Source organism: Neovison vison, chromosome 7 (assembly GCF_020171115.1).
Source record: "Neovison vison isolate M4711 chromosome 7, ASM_NN_V1, whole genome shotgun sequence".
In the NCBI taxonomy this organism is placed as follows: Eukaryota; Metazoa; Chordata; class Mammalia; order Carnivora; family Mustelidae; genus Neogale; species Neogale vison.
The window spans coordinates 202,023,141-202,033,320 of record NC_058097.1 but is presented as its reverse complement, the minus strand read 5'-3'; the positions used below and the strand labels follow the sequence as shown (position 1 = coordinate 202,033,320).

At 61.8% G+C, this 10,180-nt stretch overlaps 2 protein-coding genes across 3 annotated transcripts; one reads left to right on the top strand and one right to left on the bottom strand.

The window, feature by feature from the left end:
- The first annotated feature begins 730 nt into the window (after nucleotides 1-730).
- Nucleotides 731-3,692, top strand: PPP1CA (protein phosphatase 1 catalytic subunit alpha). Its single transcript, XM_044259821.1, has 7 exons — nucleotides 731-865; nucleotides 1,383-1,514; nucleotides 1,706-1,936; nucleotides 2,488-2,592; nucleotides 2,985-3,208; nucleotides 3,289-3,423; nucleotides 3,498-3,692. Exons 1-7 carry the CDS (start codon nucleotides 811-813, stop codon nucleotides 3,606-3,608), a joined length of 993 nt encoding a protein of 330 aa, XP_044115756.1. The 5' UTR covers nucleotides 731-810; the 3' UTR covers nucleotides 3,609-3,692.
- Nucleotides 3,693-3,727: 35 nt separating this feature from the next.
- RAD9A (RAD9 checkpoint clamp component A) lies at nucleotides 3,728-9,494 on the bottom strand. Of its 2 annotated transcripts, XM_044259818.1 has the most exons (11): nucleotides 9,330-9,494; nucleotides 9,167-9,237; nucleotides 8,596-8,724; nucleotides 8,031-8,145; nucleotides 7,833-7,932; nucleotides 6,308-6,417; nucleotides 6,105-6,214; nucleotides 5,960-6,024; nucleotides 5,746-5,868; nucleotides 4,759-4,963; nucleotides 3,728-4,675 (listed from the first exon to the last, which is right to left on the bottom strand). In XM_044259818.1, the coding sequence occupies exons 1-11, from the start codon at nucleotides 9,361-9,363 to the stop codon at nucleotides 4,580-4,582; spliced, it is 1,158 nt and encodes a 385-aa protein (XP_044115753.1). In that variant the 5' UTR covers nucleotides 9,364-9,494; the 3' UTR covers nucleotides 3,728-4,579. The 2 variants fall into 2 exon arrangements, with proteins under 2 accessions (XP_044115753.1, XP_044115754.1); XM_044259819.1 differs by lacking the exons at nucleotides 9,167-9,237; nucleotides 9,330-9,494 and adding an exon at nucleotides 9,033-9,128.
- Nucleotides 9,495-10,180: the final 686 nt, after the last annotated feature.

Here is a 10,180-nt window from a genome sequence, read left to right as displayed (position 1 = left end):
CTGCCTTTGGCTCAGGTCATGATCTCAGAGTCCTGGGATCGAGCCCCGCATTGGGCTCTCCGCTCAGCAGGGAGCCTGCTTCCCTCCCTCTCTGCCTGCCTCTCTGCCTACTTGTGATCTGTCTGTCAAATAAATAAATAAAATCTTAAAAAAAAAAATACTAATTTAGCGTGCTCCACAGGGCGGACCAAGTGGGTTTCAGAGTGTAGCAGCAGGTGTCTGGGTCTGGCCGGCTGCCTGGGGGGCCACAGAGACTCAGGAGGTGGACGCCAGGGTCTTGGACCAGCCCCCTGCTATCTCTGAGTCTCAGTTTCCTTTTTGGCACTTCGAGGACTTAATCCGCAGCGTTTGGAGAATCGGTTTTTAATGTGCACACACCACACTCCCGCCCAGGGTGGGAACGGCTGGTTAGCCTTTGATAGAAAAAAACAACTTTCACGGTACTTCCGGACCCCTGTTCTCGGAACGGGTCACTCCTAGGGGCGAACGAGACTCAACCACGCCCCTCCAAGCTCCACCCACCGGCCAGGCTTCGTCCTAGACAGACCAAACCCAGCCCAAGACCCGCCCCTTCCCCTGTGCCCCGCCCCCCAGACCTCCGCGGCCGCTGCGCCCAGCATCCAGAGGGGGCGCTAGAGCGCGGGGGCAGCGCGCGGGGCGGGGCGGCAGGCCTAGGAGGCGGGGCGGCAGGCCGGGGCGGGCCGGGGCGGGCCGGGGCGGGCGGAAGGAGCGCCAGGCCGGAAGGAGGCAGCGGGAGGGCGGGCGGCAGGATTGGGCCCGGAGCTGCTGGGCCGGAGCGGCGGCGCCGCCATGTCCGACAGCGAGAAGCTCAACCTGGACTCTATCATCGGGCGCCTGCTGGAAGGTTGGCCGGGGCGGGGGACGTCGGTGCCCGCCGCGCCCTGGCCCCCTGCCGGGCCCGGAAGTGGTGCGCGGGCGGGCCTGCCCCTCCCAGGGCCAGCTTAGACTGGGCGGGGACGGGCCTCGAGGACCCGCGTCCACAGCCGGCCCCCCCCAAGGCGCGGGGCGCTTGGGACGGTCCGGGGACGCTCTGGCACGGGGAGCACCCCCTCTCCTGAGCCGGGGGCGCACAGGTTGGCCTGTGCTCCTGGGGGTGGAGGAGAAACATAAGAAATCTAGCTCCACCCCTCCCAGGGATCGTGCGCTGTGGGTTGGGCTGTTGGGTGGCAGCCCCCCCCCCCGACGCACAGCAGACCCCTCGAGGGGTCCCATCCTGGGAGGCTCAGCAGCAAGAGCTGCCCCTGGGCAAGGAGGGGCCCAGGAGACCCAGGTGCCCTCAGATGTGCCAACAGGGCCACTTGTGTCGCCCACCTTCCTCCTGCCTGAGGGACCAGAGTCTTGATGCCCTGTTCCGCCCCCAGTGCAGGGCTCGCGGCCTGGAAAGAATGTACAGCTCACAGAGAACGAGATCCGTGGTCTGTGTCTCAAATCACGGGAGATCTTCTTGAGCCAGCCCATCCTTCTGGAGCTGGAGGCACCCCTCAAGATCTGCGGTGAGCCCTCCCCCCCACCCCCCACCCCCGCGTCTCGGCCCCTTTTGCTTTCTGCAAGTGGCGTTCCCCATCCCTTGCGCCCCCCCCCCCCGCCCCGAGTCCTTGCAGTGCTCCTCCCTGGCGCCCAAACTTGGCCCTGGTTTCAAGTGTGGCCCCTGCCCCTAGCGCTGAACCAGTCCCCTGGGTCACAGGTGACATCCATGGCCAGTACTACGACCTCCTGCGGCTATTTGAGTACGGTGGCTTCCCTCCAGAGAGCAACTACCTCTTCCTGGGGGACTATGTCGACCGGGGTAAGCAGTCTTTGGAGACCATCTGCCTGCTGCTGGCCTATAAGATCAAGTACCCCGAGAACTTCTTCTTGCTCCGTGGGAACCACGAGTGTGCCAGCATCAACCGCATCTATGGCTTCTATGATGAGTGTGAGTAGGCTTCCCAAGTTCTTAAGTGACTCGGCTATCCAGTGAGACCCTCACATTGGGTTGGCAGTAAAGGTACCGCTGTCTACAGATACCTGCAGACTGAGATCTATGCAGGGGACTGCCCTGCCCTCCTGGCCTGGGGTCTGGTGCTCAGGAGGGGTCGGTCTGGTGAATGGCTGCTGACGAAGACTGCCCAGTGTCCTCGTGACACTCCCCTCCCGCACATCCCTTAAGCACTTAGGATGCCTCTCTGGACTGGATTCTGCCAACCTGAAGCTGAGATAAACCAGACCTCGTCTTGGCCTGGCCTGCTCCCTGGGTGGGGGTGGGTTGTTCTAGATTGGAACTCAGGTTCCTGTGGACTCAGCTGCTTTAGAATTCTAAGAAGGCTGGTGGGCAGCGGGGATGGGGGAGGGGGGCGTCTCTTCTTGTCTGCCACTGCCTGCTCCCAGCCGTGTCTGGACTGCCCGCCGAGTGCCCTGGAGGGCCCAGAGACCCAGGCTGGGTGTGCGGCAGACAGGCCTCCTGAGGCCTCTCGTTGCTCCCGACAGGCAAGAGACGCTACAACATTAAACTGTGGAAAACCTTTACCGACTGCTTCAACTGCCTGCCCATTGCTGCCATCGTGGACGAGAAGATCTTCTGCTGCCACGGAGGTGAGAGTGGCTCTGGGCGCATGTCTGGGAAGGAAGAGCCTCTGGGCCACATCCCCGGGGGCCCTGGGAGGAGGCTGGGGGGAGGGATTCCAGGCTCTCCCAGGGCTCCGGCTTTGCTTGTCACTTCTTCCAGGAAGCCCCCGCCACCCCTCCCCAGTACTCTTGTTCCACTCTCCCCCGCTTTGGCCTTGGCGTTGTGCGGGGACTGTCTCCTTTGTTCAGAGAGCTCTGTGGTCCTTGAGGCCGAAGGGGATGGCTTCTGCCTGCCTGGACTCCTGGGACTTTAGGAGAGTGCCAGGGGGTGGCAGGTGGAGGGGAGACTGACCAGCAGAAGCTTTGAGGGGCAGGGGGGTCTTTGAGGAAGTGACCTGTCCCCTCCCATGCTCCCCTAGGCCTGTCCCCAGACTTGCAGTCCATGGAACAGATTCGGCGTATCATGCGGCCCACAGACGTGCCTGACCAGGGCCTGCTGTGTGACCTGCTCTGGTCTGATCCTGACAAGGACGTGCAGGGCTGGGGCGAGAATGACCGTGGTGTCTCCTTCACGTTTGGGGCGGAAGTGGTGGCCAAGTTCCTGCACAAGCACGACTTGGATCTCATCTGCCGGGCACACCAGGTGGGCCGGCAGCTCTGGGGCGGGTGGGCGCGGTGGCTGGTAGCCGGCACCTGCTGAGCCGACTGCCCCTCCTCATCCAGGTGGTGGAAGATGGCTATGAGTTCTTTGCCAAGCGGCAGCTGGTGACACTCTTCTCGGCTCCCAACTACTGCGGCGAGTTTGACAACGCAGGCGCCATGATGAGTGTGGACGAGACGCTCATGTGCTCTTTCCAGGTGGGGATGGGAAAGGTAGTGGTTTCTGACTCCGTGGCTCAGCCCGTGAGCCTGACCAGCTCTGTCTCTTTCAGATCCTCAAGCCCGCGGACAAGAACAAGGGGAAATACGGGCAGTTCAGTGGCTTGAACCCTGGAGGCCGGCCCATCACCCCGCCCCGCAACTCCGCCAAAGCCAAGAAATAGCCTTTGCGTGCCCGTACTCTGCCCCAGGTGGTGGATTGTACAGAAATTATGTGGCCGTGGGGGGTGGTTCATGCCAGCCCCCCAGGCCCACCTGTCATGGGGAACACGGAGCCTTGGTGTATTTTTCTTTTTTTTAATGAATCAATAGCAGCGTCCAATCCCCCAGGGCTCCTTCCGCCTGCACCTGCAGTGGTCGCACGCAGGATCCTGGGGCCGAGGCTGCAGCTCAGGGCAAAGCAGGGCCAGATGTGGGTTTCCAGCCTTGCTTGGCCTCAGGGCCAGCAGACAGATCCTAGGGCGACCCATCTGGTCTCTTGAATAAAGGTCAAAGCTGGATTCTCGCCATGGCCTCTGTCTCCCTTGTCCCAAGGACTGGGCTGGCAGCCCTTCTATCCAGGGCCACTTGGGAGGACAGGCTTGCTGGGCATGAGGCCCCAGCCAGGGTAATCCCAGCCACAGGCTCAGGTCCACAGGGACTTAGAATCCCAAGCCAGAGCCAGACGGCACAGAGAAACAAAAAGTTAGCTGGCCACAAGAGATCCCAAAGGTGATTTGGGATTTGGGGGAGGGACAGGTCATGATTGGCAAAGAAGGCAGACTGGCAAGGGCCAATAGCCCCTCTGTGATTTTTGTCTTAGGGAGGTACACTTAGGGAAGGCAGGTGTCCAGCCCTAGCCACATGGTTGGAGTCTGGCCTAAAACAGAGGGGCTGGGTAATAGGTGAGGGGCATTCCATCAGGTGGCAGCTCGGTGCCAAGCCTAGGAACAGACATGATTGGTTGGAAGTTGATGAGAAGACGGGACCCAGGAGGCACCTGGAGTGGCAGCAGGGCCGGCACTCAGCTCAGCACAGCCCACCTTGACCACCCAACCGGGTGGAGAGCAGCCCTATCCCCAGGCTGCTGCCGGGGGAAGTGGGCGGCTATGGCTTCATCTAGTCCAGAGCCTCTGGACACAGGCTTGTCCTCAGTTCAGCCTTCACCCTCACTGTCTTCAGCCAGCACAGGGCTGGGGCCCGGAGGGGAGTGTGCAGGGGCGAGGATGGAGCCAAAGAACAGCGAGCGGAACTGGAAAGGGAACAGAGGAAGCAGAGTGAGTTCTGGAGGTTCCCTCCGTGCCTCCCAACCCCCGCTCCATCTCCAACCCCTACCTTCTTGGGTGGGGGAGTCCCAGGCTCTGTACTGGGCTCGGCATCATTGTCCTCAGAGTAGGGGCCAGGGCTACAGGGGGGCCGGAGGCCGGGGGAAAGGGGAATGGAGGGTCCTGCCCGGGAGCCCTCACTGTCCACAGTCGTTTCCATGGCGATCATGTAGGAGTCGATGTCGTCATTGGCAAAGTCATCCAGGTGGGGCGTGCTGCTGGCAGGGAGAGGGTGTCAGCGAGCCACACAGAAGAGGGTGTAGAGGCAGGACCCCACTTCAGAGAACTGAGAGAGCAGCAGAAGCCTCATGACCACGGCTGATCTCTGGGCTTCATGACTCATGACTTTCTCATTGGTTTGGGGGAAAGATGCTGAGGTTAAGTGGTGGCTTCCTACAAGGCATGGGGCCTGGAATCCGTTTGATCGGAGTTCAGATAGGGGCCTGAGGGAAGCATCCTGGGAGCCGGTTTAGCTCAGCTGGGGTAGAGAAGCATCGAGTCCTCTGAGCTAGGCCACCGGGGGCCAAAGCCTCTGCCCTCCCCGGAGACAGAGCTGGAAAGCACTGGGGCCCAGGGACGTGCTGGGCAGGGGGCCAGACCAAACTTCCTCTGCTTCGGCTACACTGGGCCCGTCGTCCTCCCCAGCCCACCTGCCCTTCCAGCCACCTGCTCTCCCCAGCCCCAGCCAGCCCCCTGCCTCCCAGCAGCCTGTTCCCTCCTTGGCCTGGGAAGAGGCTCAGAAGGGAGGACTCAGCCAGAGAAGGAAGCCAGCCCGACCCTGGGGACACTTCCCTGGGTGGGAGGAGGGTTCTCTGAGCACAGCTGACCAGGAAGGCTGAGCCTGAGAGGCTGGGCTTGACAGGAAGTGTGCGTGCTGGGGGAGGTGCACAAGCTGCAGGCAGGAGGCTCTGGCCAGGGGGCCGGGGGGGTGGTGGGGCGGCCGGGGTGTGGAGGTATGGGGGTGGGGAGGAGCAGGCTGGCAGGTGGACAGTCTTACCTGTGAGCCTGGAGGGGAGGCACCAGCCTGTGGGGCGCTGGGGAGTGCAGGTCTGACTCTGACATCGTGGCCAGGACAAAGTGTCCGTCCAGCAGGGTGTCCTTGACGGCAAAGATGGCTGGCCTAAGCAGATGGCAGGTCCCGGGCAAGGTCAGGGCCCTTAGGCTCCCGGCTTCCCAGAGCCTCCCCTCCCTGACCTGAGGCCGGGAATTACCTGCCTGGTGCATCGAAGTGAATGCTAAGGGACAAGTTTGCGGACTCCGCGAAGCTCAGGAGGCCCTGGGAGGGGAAAGCAGAGCCGTGAGGCCCCAGGCAGGGCAGGGAGGACGGTGGCGGGAGTGTGCTGGGGGGAACCTCACCCTGAATTCCTTGAGGCAGAAAGTGATGGCCGCCCCTTCCTGGGCCTGCAGCTGCTGGAAATCCTCCTCCCCGATGCTCATCTCCGTCACCATGGCTCTGACGGAGCTGTCTGCCAAGGGAGGAACGGGAGAGCCGGGGCTTCCAGACCCTCCCCTCTCCCACCCCAGCTCTAACCCCGTCTAAGGCCACGTCTGGCTCTCACCTGCCTCCTCCTCCTGGTAGCTGCGCAGGATGACCCTGCGGCCACAGCCGATGCCCAGTGTCACTTCTGCCAGTGCGGGGGGGAAGGGCAGAACAGCCTCCCCCAGGACCCTGTGCAGGGGTTACAGCATCACTCCCAAGGCTCAGCCCCACCCCTTGGCTTCGCTCTTACAAGAGCTGAGGCAGGGCTGCGACCCGTGTACCATGTCGGAGGGGATCCACCATGTGCCGGCCCTAGCACGCCCTGGGAAGGGCAAGGTGAACAGGACATGGCTCCCACCCCATCCAAAGCTTTCTTTGGGGGCTGCTGGGGGCTGCTGGGGGAGAGAAGTCCCCTGCAAGGGATGGGGCAGACAACAGCAGAGCCCAGAGGAGGCAACAGAAAGGATGGGCTGTTCACACTGGGCCAAACCAGGCCGGCAGCACCTGCCCTCCCAGGGGTGGGAAAGCCCACCCGGGCCATCCCTATAAATGCGACCACAGAAAAGATCTTCAATTTTTGCCTTTACGGGATACATGTTGACAAATATGTACATATGAAATAACATCTGGAATTTGTCTCACAACCGTTGGGACAGGGGCAGGCATCCGCTTTCACACAAATTTGAAATTGTCCATGAGAAAAAGAAAAACAATTGTTCGTTTAAAAAAAAAAAAATAGCATCAAAATCCAGACCACCTGAGATAACGTCCCTCTTTCTCTACCTGAAGGAGTCCTGAAAGCATTATCTCAACAGAACTCAGAAATAACAGACCGTCAGGACCCAAAGGGAACTTCAAATTACCACACCCCATGGCTACAAAAAGAAATGAACATGACTTTGGGATACTCAAATGCAAGCAGCACACAGCGTAGGGTAGGAGGAGAGCCAGCCCTCTCCACACTGGCCTTCTGCAGGGACCTCTGCCTCCACCGAGTCCCCATCTTCCGGGCTGGCACACCGCCTCCCCACTCTGATTTTCCCAGAACACCCCTGCCCCCAGAGCACCTTATTCCGGCAGTCCTCCTGGACCATGACCTCGCTGTCCAGCCTCCTTCCTCAGCCTGTGGACTCCTCAAAGCTACAGTCCAGGCAGACAGGAAAAGAGGCTAACCTTGAGTGAAGAACAGGCCCAGAAAGATGACCCCATCAGAGGAGAATTTTGAGCCCCTGAGTCACGAAGCTAGAGATGGACATCCAAGGCTGTTCAAGCCATGGAAAGAGGACTTAAAGGGAAGCCAAAGACGTGCTCTCTTTAAAAAAGGAGTGAGAAGCAGTCTAAGTGGCCAGAAAGCCAAGCTGGACCTTTGGGGTGGAGAACACAGGTTCCTGAAGACCGAGGAGCAAGGAGTGGTGTCCTCCTCCATTCCAGCCTCTGCCCTTAAACAGCGAGTCCGACGTGAGAGCAGGCTGGTCTGGATAAACTCTCTGAGGTTCAGAGAGAGGCAGAGAAGATGAAGAAGGTGTCTTCTTAAATTGACCCTGGAAGCTCCAAAGGAAAAAACAAGACCCACGGCTCGGTTTGTAGCTGGGGGACACACTCACCGTGCTGGGGCACGGAGCACATGCGAGCACAAGGCTGGGTCGAAGATGGCCTGCAGGGACTCGCAGTCCTGGAAGGACAGGTTGTGAGTCTTCCTCACCCCTGGATGGGCAGACAGGGTCTCAGCGGGTCTTGCTGACCTGCCCTCCACCCTTGCAACCGCAGGGACCCCTGGGCCGGCCAGCCGGCTGCCCACTCACCGTATCGACAGTGCAGCTGGACCACCAGGCGGCTGCTCCTGCCATTCAGCGAGATGCAGCATTTCTCCACACTCTTCTCCACCATGGCCAGTGAGCGGAAGGCGGCCAGGAATGACTGAGTGGGGGAACACATCAGCCCGGTGCTGTGTCTCCACCAACCAGCTCTCACATCCCACGCAGGCCCTGGCCATCCCAGGCTCGGCACTGTCGTACCAGGAAGGGAGCGCCCACAACACGCACGTTTACACCCTCCCAGGCTCCTCTTCAAGTTGTTACACACCTGTCTGGCGTGCCTTGAAAGATCTGCTTACTTTTCAAGGACCAAAGTGAATGTCACCACTGCCCAGGTCCCTGGCAGAATGGATCACCCTCACCCTATCTCCCATCACCCTCTGTGGTGTCCTTCTTATGCTCCTCACCGCATTTTACACCTGCTTGCTCCTGCATACATCCCTCTCCCCAGTTAGCACCTTCTGAATGCCCCCAGGGCAGACATATTGGGGTGGGGGGGGGACAACGTGAGCAGAGGGGACACAAAACACCGTTGGTGAGGGAAAGGCCTCACCTTCATCAAAATCTTACAGCGCAGGGCTTCCTGACCAGGGGCGGCCGCCTGGTACTGCTGGAAGAAGAGGGGGGCAAAGAGGAAGCAGGCATAGGCAGAGCGAGAAGAGTTCACGGTCCGGAGAGAGAGCTGGGTCAGGAAAAGCAGGGGGAGGGACCCGATCAGGGGGCAGAGTCGGGCCCTGCCCTCTGGCCGGCTTTTGCTCACATATTCGTCCTAACGTCCTCCTCCTCCACCATCACCTCCTGAAATCCTCCCTCTCCTTCCGGTCAGCAGGTGCCTTCTCCATGAAGCCTTCCATCCCCGAGTCCCCGGCAGCGACTGCTCCCACAGCAAGGGCCCTATACAACCCTCCGCGCACTCCACCCTTCCCCCCCGAGTTGCCCCCACCCGCCACCAGGCACTTCAGGGAGGGCAGTGGCTCTCGATTCACACACCGGCCTGGGGAGAGAGCAGGGCCCGGACTGACCACGGGCGGCGGGGAAAACTCGGCAAACAGCAATGCCCGAGGGCATCTGGCCTGACGCGGGGAGAAACTGGCTCCCGCCTATAATCCCACCCACCCCCTCACCCCGTCTTCCAGGGGCTCCAGGTAGAGCTCCTCCCCGATGCGGGACAGGGAATGGACGGCCTTGCCGAGCACTGCGGGGAGGAGAAAGGAAACGGGGGTTAGGCTGGCGTCTCCGGCGGTCCCACGTGCCCCCGCCCCCCAAACCCGGTCGCCCCCAACTCACCCTTCACGTTGCCGCCCGTGACCAGACACTTCATGCTGCTGCCGGCGCCGAGGCCGAGCCTGGCCTCCCACGGAGCTGAGACCCCCGGCCCCCGGCGGGCCCTACCCCACCAGCCCGCAGGTCGGCTCCGGGTCTCACCCGCCGCCGCGGGGGCCCGGGGTTCCCTTCCCGCGCGCCGCCCCCGGAAGCCCCGCCCCCACGTTCTCATTGGCCCCGGCGCGGGTGCCTCCGTCACGTGAGAAAAACGCTCGCCGGCTCCGCCGTCACGTGACGGAGTCCACGGTGGGGGAGGGGGGGCCCGGCCGCGGTGACGCGAGCGGGTAACGCCGGCCCCGGCCTTTTCGCGCCCTTGAGGAGCCGGCCGGGCTCTGCGGGACCTCGGAGGCTGCGCCGCCGAGCACGAGAAGCACGGATGCAGCCGCAGGGCACGAGGTACCCGGTGCGTGGCGGCGAGCACCGGGCTCGGAGCGCTGAGATGTGCGGGCGAGCCTCCTGCGCAGCTTAGTACGGTCTTCCGGGCGCCTCCGTGGATCCGGGGTTGGAGCTGGACCATCCTCGCGGACACACAACCGCCAGCTCTAGAGAGATGAAAGCTGTTTGCTGCAGGACCGCCGACTGGGAGAGTGGCCGTTCATTCTGGCTTTGAGGGTCCGCTATGCATCCTTGAAGACCAGAAGATTCTCGGGGCTGAAAGGGGTAGAAGGGTGTACCTAGCTGGGGAAGAGGGAGAAGAGGGTCAGTGGCGCGTGGGCTCTGCCCCTTGTCCGGGGAAGTGGCCCGTGAGCCTCGCAGAGGGATGGAGGCTGCCAAACGATGAGGGACACCGGTGGGAAGCACTGGAAACGTTTTGC